Here is an 18949-nt window from a genome sequence, read left to right as displayed (position 1 = left end):
TTCTCTGGTTTGAACTCAGAGAAATTTCAATTTCCTCTAGGTTTGGGAAGTCCAGAATTTCTCAATTTTCTCTGGTTTGAAACCACCACTCAGACCAATTTTCTCTGGTTTGAAGCCACCACTCAGACCACCACTGTATTCATCAAAAGCAGTGGTAGAGACATCAAAGATGAATTGTGGGAAAAGAGTACTAAAATTTTGAAGAGATTTACAAACTAGAAAAATTTGTGTAAACCAGAAAAATGGGAGATGTGAAGCTTAAAACCATCATTGAAAAATCTAGAAATCTTCTAGATATTGATTTGTGAATATGTATCAATTTTAAGGAGTAAATATCAATCCCAATCAAACAATCAAGACAAATCAACACAACGATTTTAACGTGAAAAAATCACAATTTGAGCACCTCCAATTGTGATAAAAAACCATGGGCCAAAGCCACAAAGCAATCCACTAAGAAGACAAAAGGAATTACACAAGTGTACTCTCAATTACCTAGCGAATCCACGCCCAAATTGAACCGACCCCTATATGCCTCTTCCACCACGGTCTTCACCTTGGAATTGTCTTGTCCAACGTTGAATCCACAACGTCGATGTCGAATTCGCGACGATGAGCCACTCCAGAATCCACCAAAGCTTCAGGCCCAAATTTTCACGGAATCCACCGAAGAACAACTCTTTCTTTTGTATTGAATAAATAAAACAAACAAACCCTTTGATATAATCCATTCAATTCATGATTAATCTCTCATAGATATTAAAGAAAACAAGCAAAGAAGCTCTAAAAGAAAACCCTAATACCAAGAAGAAGATCTGGAAGCCGTAACCCTAAAATCTAAATGAATTGCATATTTATAGAAAATAGATTCGCGATCTCCGCTCGAGCGTAAGAATGACAGCTCGAGTGGACAAACAACTTCGATTGCAATTTTACTTTTTGCTTTAGGGGCGCTGTCTCTCGACCCCGCCTGGGCACTGCCCCAGACCCGCTAAGGGGCGCTACCTCTTGGACCCCCGCGAGCTGACCGGGCAGCTCGATCCCCGACATAGTTCGCGAAAGTGGAAAATATGAAAGAATTAACTTCTGAAACATTTCTACAAGACACAATTTGGGTTGGATTTGCATCTAAAATTCAAAGCCTCACTGAAATAAAAGACCGAATACAATTACAATTGAAAAAGAGTTTTGTCAAACAGGGTTGCCAAGAATAAAAACCTAACAATCATGAACACACCACTCTTACAGCTGCAAATAGGCCAGCAGGTTGAATAGGTCAGGCCAAAATGTCATGCATTATGTGACTTGATGAAGACTTTACAGTGCGGAATTGGAGAGTTACCTCATATATGGTAAGATCTTTGGCAATATTCTTTAGATTACTCTTGAATTTTCTCTAGATTTGGCAATTTTCTCTGGCTTACCCTTGAATTTTTTCTGAATTTGGCAATTTTCTATTGAGAGACCTTAGACATTATGAAAATATTAGATGCTCTTTATATTATAAAATCTTAATATTAGGGATTTTAAAAAAAATTTCCAAATTGTATGTAAAAAAAATTTAAAAATTACAATTTACATACATATACAAATAATTATAAACCCAAGCAATTTCGCCAAATACTATTTGTCCGAAGTACACACGTGGAACCTCATTTTTTTGGTTTGAACAACAGCACAACACACATGGAACTTTGAAGCATTGGAAACGCAACGGCATTAAAACGACGTGGAGCAGAGAAGTCTCTCAAAGTTAGAGACAGCGAGGCATTTGCTTTGACTGAAAAAAAACACTTCCCCCCTTAAGAGCTCCATTAATTTGAAGCGCCGGTGCTCGGCTAACCCACCTGTCTCGAATTTTTTCATTCTACAATTTACTCTCTCTCTCTCTCTCTCTCTCTCTCTCTCTCTCGCCATTCACTCGGACCTCACATAAACCTTCTCTTCTCTTTTCCTTTCCTTCCTCTTTCTTAATTACTTTAATCTCTATTAAAAGTTTCTTCCATTGCCTCTCAAAGCTTGTAGCTTTGCACCTCTCTCTCTCTCTCTCTCCAGGTATCGGAAGCGTGCTTTCAGATTTGGCATAGAAAGCTTTTGCCTTTATTGATCAAAGATCTATATATATATATATATATATACAGGCACAAAGAGATTTTGCTTTTCCATGAGCGACATGGTTCGATCTGTCCTCTCTTGTTGTTAGGTATGTATCTCACTCACTATTTCTACTGATTTCACTTGTCGATTCTACTTCGTGAAGTCATTTGCTTTGAAATGTCGATTTCAGGTTGTTAATCTATAATTTCACCTAACTTGCATTTCTTCCATGGCTTATTTTTCGTTTCGAATTTAAAACTTGGAGATCTGGTGATAAATCCATGGAGAAAATTCATAGCAATTTTATCACATTTTGCAGTATGGTTTGAAGGTTGTGATTTGAAGGCAATGTTGTGTTGTTCTACTAATAGTTCTTTGCTTAGAGTCCACATACTTTTACTTGTTTTGAACTGCTTCAAAATGTCTCTCCAACTTGTTTCAGTTTTGTAACCTCAAGATCTATGCTTAATACTAAGCTAGCTAGTCAAATCAAGGCTGATAGAGTTTGCGTTTCTTGCCTCTTTCTTTGAAGATGATTTATTGTTATGAAATGAGTTCAGTTTTGTTTTTTTTGTTGGTCTTTTAAAATACAAAAATTTTGACCTGATTGGAACTATATCAAGATTTGCTGTACAGGCAATTTAATGTTGTTTTCATCATTCTAATTTTGGATCTAAGGATAAATCTGTGATGTTGATTAAAAATATAATGATGGAATTTGAATTTTCATACTTTGCTGAAATTTCAGGATTTGGGGATAAGTTACTTGTATTGTTAAAACATGACATCGAGATCCTTCAAGGTGAGCCGGTCATCTCTATCGACGACCTCGGATGCGCCAGATTCACAAAATGTTAGGCCTCCCCTGCCACCAAGTGTGGCTTTTGAGCGGAGAACTTCATCAGGACGATATATTAGTTATTCAAGGGATGACCTTGATAGTGAACTTGGGAGCTGTGATTTTATGAACTACACGGTACACTTACCGCCAACCCCTGATAACCAGCCAATGGATTCGATCTCTCAGAAGGTTGAAGAGCAATACGTGTCAAATTCACTTTTTACCGGTGGATTCAATAGTGTTACACGAGCTCATCTTATGGACAAGGTGATCGAATCAGAGGCAAATCATCCACAAATGGCTGGTGCAAAAGGATCTTCATGTGCAATTCCTGGGTGTGATGCTAAGGTGATGAGTGATGAACGGGGTGTGGATATTCTCCCTTGTGAATGTGACTTCAAGATATGTAGAGATTGTTATTTGGATGCAGTTAAAACCAACGACGGCACTTGCCCGGGGTGCAAAGAGCAATTCAAGACCATGGATTTGGATGAAGTGATGGAAAATCGGAGACCACTTCCACTTCCGCCACCAGCTGAGATGTCAAAAATGCAGAGGAGGTTGTCATTGATGAAATCAACAAAATCAGTGCTAATGAGGAGCCAGACTGGAGACTTTGATCACAATCGGTGGCTCTTTGAAACTAGGGGCACCTATGGGTATGGAAATGCTATATGGCCAAAGGGGGGAGAATTAGGAAATGGAAAAGACGGTGAGGTAGTTGAGCCTTCAGAATTAATGAGCAAACCATGGAGGCCACTAACGCGCAAATTAAAGATACCAGCAGCCATTATCAGCCCATATCGGTACATTTTCTGCTTCGTGAATTATTCTTATCTAACTTGTTAAAGTGTTACCTAGATGACTAGTGCTTCCAATTGATATTATCTAGTTTTTGAAATCACCATCTTGCCATAATTTGATTCCATGGGTGGGGCGCGTTGGTCAATATCCCAAAATTCACATTGCAACATAAACGAGACAGCCAACTAATTTGGTTGATAGATTTTGGATGACATGTTCAAATAAATTTCTACTTTACTGGTGTGTTTTAAGTAATTTATTTAACTCATGTTGTTCTAGTTTGTTTTATTTATTTATATGTGATGCCAAGAAGTAATTGGTTTATTTATACTACAATGGAACGATCAATAAAAACTAATCTACTACATTTTAGCACATCCAAAATCTCACCTAAATGCCCATGCCAGTTGATTATCAGTTGGTCGATCAGGAGTCATTTGCATATCCATGCTGGCTTGCTATTGAAATTAGAACAGATGGAGTTGCTTAATATAAAGCAGGGAAGCTTGATTCACAAGAAATACGCTAGTCATACCATCCATTCAACAAATATATGACTTGGTGGCAGAATTACAAATTCAATGGATTACATGTTTATCGTTACTTCCACACACTTGGGATTGGGATTGTGACTTCAAGCATGATCTACAATGTTCTGTGGGTAACTCTGTTGGTGTATGTAATTTTTTACTCTGAGATGTGCATGTGTGCATTGGTATATGTTATTATTTCTGCACAGTACATTGATTGTCTGGTGTTGTTATTGACTTACCTTCCAATTTGTTTGATTTACCATATTTTTGAACGGTCCGTTTCATGTGATGCATACTCATGAATATTTTTGGCTCTGTTGTGTCTGTGCTCTCAGGCTTCTGATTGCTATTCGATTGGTTGTTCTTGGGTTTTTCTTGGCATGGAGGATCAAACACCCAAACAATGACGCAGTCTGGTTATGGGGGATGTCCGTTGTCTGCGAAATATGGTTTGCCTTCTCTTGGATTCTTGACCAATTGCCTAAGCTCTGCCCTGTGAATCGTGCTACAGATCTTAACGTCTTAAAAGAGAAGTTTGAAATGCCTAGCCCCAACAACCCCACTGGAAAATCTGATCTCCCAGGCATAGATATCTTTGTCTCTACTGCAGATCCAGAGAAAGAGCCCCCTCTTGTCACATCCAATACCATCTTATCTATTCTAGCTGCTGATTATCCAGTTGAAAAACTTGCTTGCTTTGTTTCTGATGATGGAGGTGCGCTTTTAACCTTTGAGGCCATGGCAGAAGCAGCAAGCTTCGCTAATACATGGGTCCCATTTTGCCGTAAACATGACATTGAGCCCAGGAACCCAGAAACTTATTTCAATTTGAAGAGAGATCCTTATAAGAACAAGGTGAAGGCGGACTTTGTCAAGGATCGTAGACGGGTAAAACGTGAGTATGATGAGTTTAAGGTCCGTATCAATGGCCTGCCTGACTCAATCCGACGTCGTTCTGATGCCTATCATGCTCGAGAGGAAATAAAGGCCATGAAGCAACAGAGACAGAAGACAGATGATGAACCCGTGGAGATTGTGAAGATCCCAAAAGCCACTTGGATGGCTGATGGAACCCACTGGCCGGGGACTTGGCTAAGTTCTGGACCAGAACACTCTAAAGGCGATCATGCTGGAATAATGCAGGTATTGTTTAATTTTGTGATGAAACTGATGCAATTGTTACATTAAAGAAGGCACTAGGACATAAAAGAAGTGAAATAGAGCTAAGCATGGCATTCTTGAATGATGCAGGTGATGTTGAAACCTCCAAGTGATGAACCACTACAGGGCACAGCTGATGATACCAGGTTAATTGACCTGAGTGATGTTGATATTCGTCTTCCAATGCTTGTATATGTTTCCCGTGAGAAACGTCCTGGATATGATCACAACAAGAAAGCAGGAGCCATGAATGCCCTTGTTCGAGCCTCTGCAATCATGTCTAATGGGCCCTTTATTCTTAACCTTGATTGTGATCACTACATCTATAACTCCCAGGCTCTGAAGGAAGGCATGTGTTTCATGATGGATAGAGGTGGAGATCGCCTTTGCTATGTCCAATTCCCTCAGAGGTTTGAGGGTATTGACCCTAGTGATCGGTATGCCAATCATAACACTGTCTTCTTTGATGGCAACATGCGGGCCCTTGATGGGCTCCAGGGTCCAGTATATGTTGGTACTGGATGCCTCTTTCGAAGGATTGCCCTGTATGGTTTTGATCCACCTCGATCAAAAGAACACCACCCTGGCTTCTGCAGCTGTTGCTTCCCTCGTAAGAAGCGTGCCACAGTTGCAGAAGAAAACCGGTCCCTGAGAATGGGTGATTCCGATGATGAAGAGATGAACCTTTCCCTAGCTCCTAAGAAGTTTGGAAACTCGACTTTCCTCATCGATTCAATCCCAGTAGCCGAGTTCCAAGGCCGTCCCCTTGCAGACCATCCGGCCGTGAAGAATGGACGGCCTCCTGGTGCTCTCACCATTCCCCGAGAGCTTCTTGACGCATCAACTGTGGCAGAGGCAATCAGCGTCATCTCGTGCTGGTATGAGGATAAGACTGAGTGGGGACAGCGTGTTGGATGGATTTACGGGTCTGTCACTGAAGATGTGGTCACAGGGTATAGGATGCACAATAGGGGATGGAAATCAGTTTACTGTGTGACGAAACGGGATGCTTTCCGTGGGTCTGCCCCAATCAATCTCACAGATAGGCTCCATCAGGTTCTCCGCTGGGCTACTGGCTCAGTTGAGATCTTCTTCTCCCGCAACAATGCCCTCTTCGCAAGCTCAAAAATGAAGTTATTGCAAAGAATTGCATACCTCAATGTTGGAATCTACCCTTTTACCTCCATCTTCCTAATTGTCTATTGTTTTCTACCTGCACTATCTCTCTTCTCTGGCCAGTTTATTGTCCAAACCCTGAACGTGACTTTCCTTGTTTACCTTCTTTTGATCACTGTTACACTATGTATGCTTGCGGTGCTTGAGATCAAATGGTCGGGAATCGAGCTAGAAGAGTGGTGGAGGAACGAACAGTTTTGGTTGATCGGAGGAACCAGTGCTCACTTGGCTGCTGTGATTCAGGGGCTACTCAAAGTCATTGCAGGAATTGAAATCTCTTTCACTTTGACATCGAAATCAGGTGGTGATGACGAGGATGATGAGTTTGCTGATCTCTACATCGTCAAATGGACATCCCTTATGATTCCACCAATCACAATTATGATGATAAACTTGATTGCAATAGCAGTTGGAGTTAGTCGAACAATTTATAGCACTATACCTCAGTGGAGCCGCTTACTAGGTGGAGTTTTCTTTAGTTTTTGGGTTTTGGCACATCTGTATCCATTTGCAAAAGGGCTCATGGGAAGAAGAGGAAGGACTCCAACCATTGTTTTTGTTTGGTCGGGACTTGTTGCGATCATCATATCCCTCCTTTGGGTGGCAATCAATCCTCCATCAGGCACTAACCAGATTGGAGGCTCTTTCCAGTTTCCCTGATAAGTGATGTTTCTTAGTCAATCAGTTTAGCAATATTCCTTCATTTAGTTTTTTTTTTTTTAATTTTTTTCTCTACAAATTGATGGACTGGGCATGAAAATTGAGATAATGGTTTTAGCAACATTTTAGTTTTATTTTTGCATGTGCCTGAAATGAATTATTATTCATTTGAGCATTTCAGTCTTTACATGGCGAATTAAGCATTGCACTTCAGTGCATTATTTTGGATTTTGGTGAGGTGATTGTGGAAAGTTGCTGAATCCTGACTTACAGTTTACTTCATCTTCTATCCTGAGAATTATAAGTTGAATTATCAAGTTTCACTTAGTTGCTGGAAATTTTAATGTGCATAGTTATGGAGTAATCAGAAGCTGCTCCAACTTTCTGATAATTAGTATTTTCAGTTTATCTAATTCATTGAGCACATATGCAGTATGCAGTAAGTAGAAGCTACCTACCTGTACACACCTGCATAAGTTGGTGGCTTTTCCTATAAGCCTATTTTGTATCTTAATTCCCAAACTAGGCTTAGTTTGGACGAAATTTCCAAACTAGGCTAAAGCGCTATTATAAATCGCGCTTTCACTGTTTGGAGCATAAAATTTGATGAATAGTGAAAGCGCTATTACAAAACGTGTTTTTAATTAAGAAAACGCTATTACAAAACGCGCTTTCACTGTGCATATGAAGAAAACGCGGTTCCAAACCACGCTTTTACTGTGTATATCTGTTTTCTTAAGAAAACTTTTAAAATATATTAAAATGTAATCAAAATAAATCTTGAGTTCTTTGAAGCTCAAATGGTAGTGCATTGATTTTGCCACGCCTCTGCACAGGTTCAAGCCACATGCACAGCAACTCCAAACAATTGCTATCCAAAATGAAATTCAACTTTATTTGTTTATTTATTTTTTCTTTTTTTTCCTTCCACTCACTCTATACTCTATATATTTATTATGTAATTTTTTTATCAAAAAAAAGTAAAATGTTTGTTTGGTTAAATATTTTAAAAAATTAAAAATAAACAATTTATTTATTTAAAAAATTAAATAAACAATTTATTTATTTTTAAAGAATTATATAAAGTAGTATACTATATATTAAAAAAGTTGTATACTATTTATACTATCATCACATCACACGTATAAATAGTATACTCACTCAGACGTATTATACTATCATCACATCACACGTATACTACTTTTTTTTTTATTTTTAATAAATTGTTTATTTTTATTATTACCCATTACTTTTAAAATATGTTTATTTTTAAAATATTTTAAAAAATTAAAAAATGTACGCTTTTAAAATAAGCGTACATTTTGCTGAAAAAATATTTTTTGAGTACGCTTTCATTGTGCATATTTTTTTAAAATGTACAATTTATTTATTTAAAAAATTAAATAAACAATTTATTTAAAATAAACCATTTAAATAAATAAAATACAATTTTTTCTATAAATAAATAAATAAAATACAATACAATAACTAAAATTTTTTTCTATAAAATACAATTTTTTTTTTGAAAATGTCAACATAATTGAGTTTTTTGGATTTAGTTATTTGAAAACTAAGTTTTTTAATTTTCGTATTTTTTTGTTTTTAGTGAATATTTTTAAAATTTTAAATATTTTTTTTTAACTTTTTTAGATGCACCTTAGTTAGATGTATCTAAAAAATAAAAAATTTGTGAAAAAATATTTTAAAAAATTAATAAATAGTATACCACTTTATATAATTCTACTTTAAAAAATACTACTTTAAAAAATTAACTTTAAAAAATTAATAAATAGTATACTACTTTATATAAAAAAATTAATAAAATTAATAAAAAATTAAATTTGTAAATAGTATACAACTTTTTTAATAAATAGTATACTACTTTATATAATTCTTTAAAAATAAATAAATTGTTTATTTAATTTTTTAAATAAATAAATTGTTTATTTTTAATTTTTTAAAATATTTAACCAAACAAACATTTTACTTTTTTTGATAAAAAAATTACATAATAAATATATAAAGTATAGAGTGAGTGGAAGGAAAAAAAAAAAAAAAGTTGAATTTCATTTTGTATAGCAATTGGTTGGAGTTGCTGTGCATGTGGTTTGAACTTGTGAAGAGGCGTGGCAAAACCAATGCACTACCATTTGAGCTGCAAAGAACTCAAAATTTATTTTGATTACATTTTAATATATTTTAAACGTTTTCTTAAGAAAACAGATATGCACAGTAAAAGCGTGGTTTGGAACCGCGTTTTCTTCTTCCTATGCACAGTGAAAGCGCGTTTTGTAATAGCGTTTGCTTAATTAAAAATGCGTTTTGTAATAGCGCTTTCACTATTCATCAAATTTTATGCTCCAAACAGTGAAAGCATGATTTGTAATAGCGCTTTAGCCTAATTTGAGAATTCCGTCCAAACTAAACCTAATTTGAGAATTAAAATACAAAATAAGCTTAATATGGAAAAAGCCCCATAAGTTGCACCAAACCGGACATTACTATAGTGTTAGGCTTATTGCAGTCCCTCAACAACACTGCTGATTGCGTGCAACTACATATTATCCCGATATGTATATATACACCCCCAAACCCTAACGTTGTTTGCTACCCTTTTTGTTTTCTGTTATTTATTTTTGTATTTTTTGTAAACTGAATAAAAGTTTGTTTGGTATATTGTTTTTGTTATCAAAAATTGCTATTGATTATAAAAGTTTTGGAAAACAAAGTGAGTGCTTTCACCTGTTTTCTCTTTCCGCCCCACCACCCACTACTAGTAATTTTTTGTGCGACCCGTTATGTTATGTTTGGTTGGAAAATTTGAGAAAGAGAAAGGGAAAATGTGTGTAAAATTAGATGAAACGTAGGTATATTTATTCACATTTCACTTATCTTTTTATTTATTTTTATTTTTTTCTGAATTCCCTTCTCAAATTTCTCAATCAAACATAACGTTAGCAAGCTCCAGCAACATTATGGGCACCGTCCGGCTGTCACCTCTAGCCACTACATCTGGCTACTTTCCGCCGAAGACCACCTCTAGCAACTCACCAAACACACACACACACATATATATATATATATATATATAATTTTCATTTATTTTTAAAACATTTGTGTATACCAAACAATTTTTTTTATTATTTATTATTTATTATTTATTTTTTATATTTAAAAAAATACAAAACTTGTTTTCTACACCAACCTAGTGCCCTCAAAACTCTTAATTCATTCAGGAGGTATGAGCTTGGTTTGTTGAATCAGCAGAGATGCATGTTCAAGCTAACCCCCAATTCACGAATCTGGAACACCAACCTTAACAATCATTCTTAGTAAGATCAAAATACAGAATATATGGTACAGAACAGAGAAATTTATCTGCAACCCCTTATGGACATGGAGTCTCACAACATGACCTTGTCAGCTGTTCTCATGGCGCTCATCTCATCAGCCACCACTGCTACAACAATCAACAACGTTAACCAAGACCTTGTCGTCGCCATCGCAGAGATGCAAACTGCCAACTACTTCACCTTCGTCATGCTCATCAATATGGTCCCTCCGAGCTTAATTCAAGCGAATAATGTCACTTTCTTGATGCCCAATGATCGGACCCTAGCAAAAACCACAATCCCAGAGAATAATGGTGTTGTTGATTTCTTACTCCGCCATTCGATCCCATCCCCCTTGCTTTTTGACCACCTAGTTCATATCCCAACAGGTTCCATAATTCCATCATCAGAGCCCAAGTTCATGCTTCATATTTCCAACAATGGTAGGAAAAGTTTCTATTTGAACAATGTAAGAATCATTAGCCCTAATATATGCACCGCCGGGTCTTCCATTAGATGCCATGGCATAGATGGGGTGGTCAAAGCCATTGCCACAGTGAGTCCTTCACCATCTTGCTCTAATAGTTCCAGTCCTATGGCAGCAGCCACACCTCCTTCCCCATCGTGGCCACCACCATCATCAGTGGCAGCATCACCAGTGGGTACTCCTTCAAATGCCCCACCGCCAACTGCTCAGAGTGACAGTCCAAAGAAATCAGGCTCTTCTCAGCCGCTGCCTTTCGGAGGATTGTCGTTGGGATTGATGATGGCATTCCTGTTGGTGTTTCTAATATAGATTTTTTTTTAGATAGTAAAAACCCTAATATAGATTGTAATATTAAAATTATGTATTAATTTAAAATGTTTTTTTCTAAAATTGAAATACTTGTAATGTAGAGTTGCGAACTTGGAAAGTTTTCCATGAAAAGGGTACTTTTGGTGACTATTAACTCTCTATATGAGGAGTGTAAATCCATATTTGATATGTTGAAAAATATCTCTCATTCACTGTTCACAACAAAATCAAATCTCGCCAAGTTTGGGAAGCTGAAAATAATCTATCTTTTTATCTTTTTTCTATCACATCACCTCTCTACTTTTCTGTACATCTTTTCGTAAAAAGACAAAAAGTACACTTATTTAGGTCATCTCAAACAAGTATGAAATTTTTTGAGGAAGGTTTTTGGGATTGCTGACCCGTAAGATTGATTGGTAAGAACTCGGCAACAAATTATTTTGATAGTGGGGGCAATTCGCACCTTAAACAAAGCAAGTATTCGCAACACGCCTCAAAGTCGTGTATCGGTTCCTATTTTCATACAAATGTAAGAATTCATTCTTAATTTGACTGTTATTGACTATGTTTTATTTTGATTTGTGAAAAATGAATTGAAAGTGATTCATACAAATTGACTAGTATGAGTCCAAATTAATTTTGTGAATCATAAAGTTTTAGACCATGATCCATCTTAGTGAATTTATTATAAGTATGTGGTATGAAGGTGTAAGGCTTATTTGAGTTATTTGGGTTCTTTAATAGGAGGACGCCTCTCCTATCCTATTAGGGTTTACATATATTTATATATATGTAAATCAAAGGGTTGTTAGTCCCATTGAAAAACAACATAAAACATATAGGATAAGAATGGGAAGTGCTGGTGCTAAGTTTTTTCGATTGTGAATACCATCTTTTTTCAAGAAAGCAAAACTCAAGACAATGACAGAATTAAACGGTATGTATCTAAAATTATATTCATAGTGTTTTGATTTCTAGTATAAAGATCCTATAATCTTACATGTGGTATCAAAGCAAGTAGAATCAAAATCATGACAGATTATTTCAATAAATTTTTTACTGGTGCAAGGACCATTATATATTAAAATAATAAATAGTGATATTTTCAAAGGGAGAATATTTATTTTAAAATTGTCCCAATTAGAGAACTCTTAAATCAATATGGGTGATTCTGTCAAAGTGGTTAACCTATCGAGATTTATAAGTTTTTTAATAAGGACTCTGGGAAGCTCTTCTAAAATTATTTTACTCAATTACCTTTCCAAAGGGAGTTAATCGTGTGAATTAATTTTAGAGGTAGTGTGAGTCAATAATAAGGGAATTTTATTGATTTTGCAAAGACCTATCAACCCAAAGGGATAGTCTTTTTTTTTGATAAATCATTCTTATTAATTGATTTGTTTAGAGGTGTTAGTATGTGCCCTATATATTCTGCTCAAAGGTGTTTATATGGTGATATATTTTAATTCTCTGAGAATAATGCTAAAGCTAATTTTCAGCATGTTCTTGTGAAATTATTATTATTATTGCTTTTGCCCATATATATTTCAATTATGTCAAGTTAAATTTCTGTTGCAGCTGTTAGCAATATTGCAGTGAATAATCAGATTTGTTCCATTGAAACTTTGACTGGGAATAACTTTAAGGTATGGAAAAGGGATATTGAGTTAGCTCTGGGTTTAGCTGACTTAGATATTGCCCTAATTGATAATGAGCCTCCTGAACTCATTGATATTAGCACTGTTGAGCAAAAGGCTCAATATCACAAATGGAATAGGGCGAACATGCTTAGCATTATGATCATGAAGAAGTCCATATCTGAGAGTTTTTAGGTGTTATGCCACATGAGTCCAATGCTAAAATGTTCCTTGATGCCATAGGACAACGATACTTACAATCTGAAAAGGCTGAGACTGGTGACCTGATGCAAACCTTGTCCACCATGAGGTATGGTGAGGTGAGTGGTGTCAGATCTTATATCATGAAAATGCAAGAGATAGCCAACAAATTAACCAACCTTAAATTGCTCATTGCAAAGACTTTCCTTGTTCACCAAGCCTTTAACTCTCTTCCTATATAGTTTGATAACCTGAAAACCACCTATAATGCCCAAAAACAGTCTTGGAATGTGAATGATCTTATTGCTATACGTGTACAAGAAGAGGAGAGGAATAAGAAATAAAAGGGAGAGAGTGTGAATATAGTGCATCAGCTACACCAGGGAAGGGGTCATATCCGCAATCAGTCTTCTTAACATCACAAGGGTAATAATTTTTGTAAAAATCATAACTATCAGGGTAATCATGGCAAGTTTAATAAGGGTCAGTCCAACAACCAACAAACTCAACTTAACAATCCATTAGAGCCCAAGCCTGACATTAAAAAGGAAATGAGTTGTAGGTTTTGTAAGTTGAGTGGTCATAAAAAAACTAGATTGTCACAAATTCAAGGCCTGGCTAGATAAGAAGAACAAAAAAGAAGGTATCTCACTAGCCTTTGTTTGTTTTCAATCCTCTTTAGTTGATGTGCCACCAAATTCTTGGTGGCTTGATAGTGGAACATCTATTCATGTTTCTAATTCTTTGCAGGGGTTCATAAACAAACGCAGAGTGAAAGAGAATTGTGTTTACGTTGGCAATGGAGTTAGGGTCCCAGTAGATTTCGTTGGTAGTGTCAGGTTGTTTTTTGAGTTTGGAACTAGTTTTATTTTAGAAAATGTTGCTTTTGTGCCATCTATGATGCAAAATTTAATTTCAATTTCAAAACTTGATGAGTCTAGTTATTATTTTAGTTTTGGTAATAGAAAATTCGATTTGTCTTTAAATTCTATTTTGGTTGGGAATGGATGCTTGTGTGATGGTTTATATAAACTAAATTTGTCCCAAAATCAAATTTCTATGAATGTTGAAAGCAAATGAACTAAAAGATGTTTAATTAAAGAAAACTCATCCATGTTGTGGCATAAAAGACTAGCACATATTTCTAATGAAAGAATTGAGAAATTGAATAAAACATATATACTTCCTAACCTTGATTTTCATGACTTTGAAGTGTGTGTGGATTGTATAAAAGGAAAAATGACCAAAACAAGGAAACTAGGAGCCACAAGTAGCAATACACACTGACATTTGTGGGCCGTCGTTTACTACTTTGCGTGGGAAAGCATATTTTATTACTTTCACAGATGACTACTCACGTTATGGTTTTATTTATCTAATTCATAATAAATCTAAATCTCTTCAAAAATTTAAGATTTATAAAACCAACGTTGAAAAACAAACTGGCAAAGTGATCAAAATTGTTAGATCTGACAGTGGAGGTGAATATTATGATAAACATGGTGATGTTGGTCAATGTGTGAGACCTTTTGCTAAATATTTACAAAGTTGTGGAATCATTGCACAATACACCATGCCTGGGACCCCTAAACAAAATGGCGTGGCTGAGCATCGTAATTGCACTATAAAAGAAATGGTGAGATGTATGATTAGCACGTCCAAACTACCTGATTCCCTTTAGGGTGAAGCCTTTTTGACTACCATGTATATCCTAAATAGTTTACTGAGTAAAGCTGTTCTTAAAACACCTTTTGAATTGTGGACTGGAAGAACACCTAGTTTGAACCACTTTTGGGTTTGGGGTTGCCTTGCTAAAGTAAAAACTTTATAATCTTTTTGAAACCAAATTGGAACCTAGAACCACTCGTTGTTACTTTGTAGGTTATCTACAAACCTCGAAAGGTTATAGGTTTTATTGTTCTGGTCATGGCACAAGGATCATTGAGGCAGGAAATACGAAGTTTCTAGAGAATGATGTAGGTGATTATATGAGTTTGGGTGAATAGTCTAGAGCTTAAATACATGAGTCTACCTTTGTACCTTTGCCTATTGTGATAAAGAATTTTGTTTCTTCTTACATAGAGGGAGTAGGAGCACAAACAGATAATGAAGCCCTTAATTAGCTTATTGATGTACCTCAACCAGTTGAGGATGTACAATGCGCACAACCTCCAATGCGTTCACATAGAGTTAGAAGGTTGCTCTTCCAAATGATTATGTTGTCTTTCTATGTGAGCAAGATTATGAGCCTGAGGAAATAATTGATCCAGTTACATACAACGAGGCAGTCACAAATCCAAAGTCTAGAAGTGGATTGATGTGATGAAGGAGGAGATGCATTCTATGGAAATCAATGGTGTGTAGGAGCTTGTTGAGCTTCCTAAGGGTTTTAAGCCTTTTGGTTGCAATTGGGTATTTAAAAAAAAGAAAGATTCCAAAGGAAAAGTTGAAAGATTCAAAGCAAGGTTAGTAGCAAAAGGGTAAACACAGAAAGAAGGGGTTGATTGTACATAAACTTTTTCTCCTGTGTCCACAAAGGATGTTTTTAGATTGATTATGGCAGTGACAGCTTGATTCGAATAAATTATTTTAAATAACAGATATATAATACAAAAATCGTATATACAAAACAATCATAATCACAGTACAGAACAGAATAGAAGGTCAATGGATCCATGACAGGCAGAAGGTCACAAAGTGACTAATCAGAGGGCCAATAGTTATTTAATTCCCCCAAGGTATGGAACCGTCAGAGGGTTACTAAAGTAACTAATTAGAGGGCCAAAGGTTATTTAAGTCCTCTAAGGCATGTGACCTGTGGTGGTACTTACAAAATAACTATTCAAAAACACAGTTAATAAACAGTTATATCCATGTATTTTTATTTTTAAGCGAATATGGTTTATAAAATAAATAACATAATTGTGATGCTAATATAATTTAACAAGCATGATTTACATAAAATAATTCATAAAATAATAAAATAATTTTATGGTTACTCAATGTATAATATAACTCACCTTAAAATTGACTTATACAATTTTTTTTTTTCTGATCCCTCTGAGTTCCACATTCTCTTACCATTTCATGTGTTTTTTTTTTTTTTTTTTGGTGTATGTTCATTTGCTACAGTCTCAACTCCTTATATAATTAGCTACCCGTGCTGATTCACTCTAGCTAAGGTGTGACACCCTAATTGTTTAATTAATTTAATTAAAAATAAATAAATGAATAAATAAATAGAAAGTAAAATAATAGAAATATATTTAATTTGCGTGTACTAAAATGTAATCTAATCTAAAATTAGAAGCATTGTTGCTACCAAAACATAACAATATGGTTAATATATTGTTTGGGGCCAAGTCAAAACGACTATGAAATTATATTTGCTAAAATATAATTTAATTAGGGGATCATTGTGACCAATCAAAAAGATGGTATATAATATAATTATTTTAGGAGTTGGGCCCAAGTGTAATTACTCAACAAAGAAATTACAGGTGGCACTAAAAGAGGTGTATAACCTGTTGGAGAGTCAAGTAACTTGATGAAGCAACGTGTTGAGAAGGCAGTGCTTGAGGCACTCAAGTGTGCCACCTGATAACATTGTTGGAAATATTTGGAGTATGCCATCTGTAAAGTAAATGATTAGGGGAAAATTTTGGCATATAGGGATAAGCATTTAGGCCAAGTATATAAAGAGGAAAAGGTGAAAAACGTAAGAGCGCAAAACAGTAAGAAAAGAAAGTAAAAGCAAGGAGTATGGCTCGGAGAATCAAGCGGGATAAATAGTAGGAATCAACATTAATGTGAGTTATATTATACTTTGAGTCACCATAATATATTTTATGTATATAATTACTATAATATATTTTATGAAATTCATGTTTTATAAGTTATATTAATATTTCAATTACATTGATTATTTTCTGGACTCTATTTGCTTAAATTAAAACCTATGGATATGATTTGTTTAAATTTTAGAAATTATTTGACAATAGTTATATAAATAATTATTTTTGTAAGTATTAACGGGTGTCTCATGCCTTGGGGGACTTAAATAAACCATTGGCTTCTGATTGGTCATTTTGTGGCCTTCTATTTGTCATGGATCCATTGACCTCTGTTTTGATTGTCACTGTAGTGATCTGTGTTCTGTTCTGTATCGTGGTTATGATTATTTTGCTTATATGATTTCTGAATTAAAATTTTGTTGTTTAAGTAATTTATTTTTTCAAACTAAATTTTTAGCTATTTTAGCCTAAAGAATTATCCATGGTAATTTTTTTATACCCTCATGCTCATTGTATAATATTTTTCACTCTGCCATATGCTTATAGCTATTATCCCCTTTCAGGTGATGAGATTTAGCGAGATCGCGATTGTGAATAAATTGCATTTTTTTAAATTTTATTTACTATCTATAATCCTGATCAGACTCTTGTAAATAAATAAGGTCCAAATGAATATTTTTTTTTTCAATAAACTTTTTTTTGGTACCCATTTATTTTATTTTATCCTATTGCGTTATTAATATAGAAATTTTAGAATTATTGTCAATTAAATAAGGTCTAAATGAATATTTTTCTTTTAAATAAACTTTTTTTGGTATCCATTTATTTTATTTTATTTTATCCGCTTGCGCTATTAATACATAAATTTTAGAATTATTATTGTCGTGACACCTAACCCTTGGGTACCGAGGTTGGGTCGTGATAAAAGTGGTATTAGAGCTTTTACAAAACCAAAAAAATAAAAAAAAATCACCGTAGTTTGTCCAATACGATTAAATCGTTTTATAAATAAATGTTAGGCTAAGTTTTCTTGTGTTGTAGAAAATGGAAAATCTGGTAGAGTTATTCTGGTTCGAGCCTCCTAGAGCCCACCTTATCCCGAATCTAATAGAGGGGTGAGGACATTTAGAGAGTATCGTTAGACAAGCCCACCCAGGACTTGATCGACTCATGGGGAGACCTGTTTACCTACAGGCTGACCCTGATGAGGATTTTTGGTTTTGGAGACTTAGTCGTGGCAACACACATGAGAGATATATTGGACCGACCCGTGTTATTGGTCTTACGCCAGATCTAGGACATCTGCACTTTGTGGTTGCACATTTGCCCTTGAGCTTTGCTGAGAGAAGAGGACATGCGTACCTCAGTAGCCACATGTATGCTACGACACCTTCCCTACAGCACATTATCCATGTCCTAGCTGTGGATTTCACTAATAGCGTGATATACTTAGAGGTACCTGTACGGATTACGGGACAAGAGTTCTGGGGATACGATCACAGTATTCTTGTTTATATGGTCCAGGTTGTATGGCGTTGTTTTGGGCTAGAGCATAGTGGCTGGGAGTTTGAGTCCCTTATGCATAATAAGTTTGTAGCGCTGTTTCATGGCTCAGTCTTTCAGAGGCAGTTCTCATGGTTGCTTAACGGTCCATTTTAGACGCTCGACAAGGAGACTTTTGTGAACTGACCATGATTAATTTGATCCTTATTTTTGTATTAGTAGGATTAGACACTAACTCCTAACTACTCTATAAGTATGTTGTACTAATACCATATTTGTAGTAAAACCGGTATGTTATATATATATGATGCTTTATAAATGTGATGCTACGCTTATTACATTATTTCTACTTAAATCTAGTATGTAGTAATGGCCAATGATGGTAATGGAACCGGGTCGTCAGTTAGTGGAATA

General features: G+C 35.3%; 2 protein-coding genes across 2 annotated transcripts; both read left to right on the top strand.

The window, feature by feature from the left end:
* The first annotated feature begins 1645 nt into the window (after positions 1–1645).
* LOC114302976 (cellulose synthase-like protein D3) lies at positions 1646–7447 on the top strand. Its single transcript, XM_028248112.2, has 4 exons — positions 1646–2203; positions 2846–3744; positions 4611–5418; positions 5527–7447. Exons 2-4 carry the CDS (start codon positions 2879–2881, stop codon positions 7270–7272), a joined length of 3420 nt encoding a protein of 1139 aa, XP_028103913.2. The 5' UTR covers positions 1646–2203; positions 2846–2878; the 3' UTR covers positions 7273–7447.
* A 3051-nt stretch (positions 7448–10498) lies between these two features.
* LOC114302978 (Fasciclin-like arabinogalactan family protein) lies at positions 10499–11400 on the top strand. The gene has a single exon (XM_028248113.2). The coding sequence runs from the start codon at positions 10627–10629 to the stop codon at positions 11398–11400; it is 774 nt and encodes a 257-aa protein (XP_028103914.2). The 5' UTR covers positions 10499–10626.
* Positions 11401–18949: the final 7549 nt, after the last annotated feature.

The sequence above is a fragment of the Camellia sinensis genome, chromosome 1 (genome assembly GCF_055761805.1).
Source record: "Camellia sinensis isolate YWXY chromosome 1, ASM5576180v1, whole genome shotgun sequence".
Lineage (NCBI taxonomy): Eukaryota > Viridiplantae > Streptophyta > Magnoliopsida > Ericales > Theaceae > Camellia > Camellia sinensis.
Note: the sequence above shows the minus strand (reverse complement) of the source record. Positions and strands in the feature narration are given on the sequence as shown.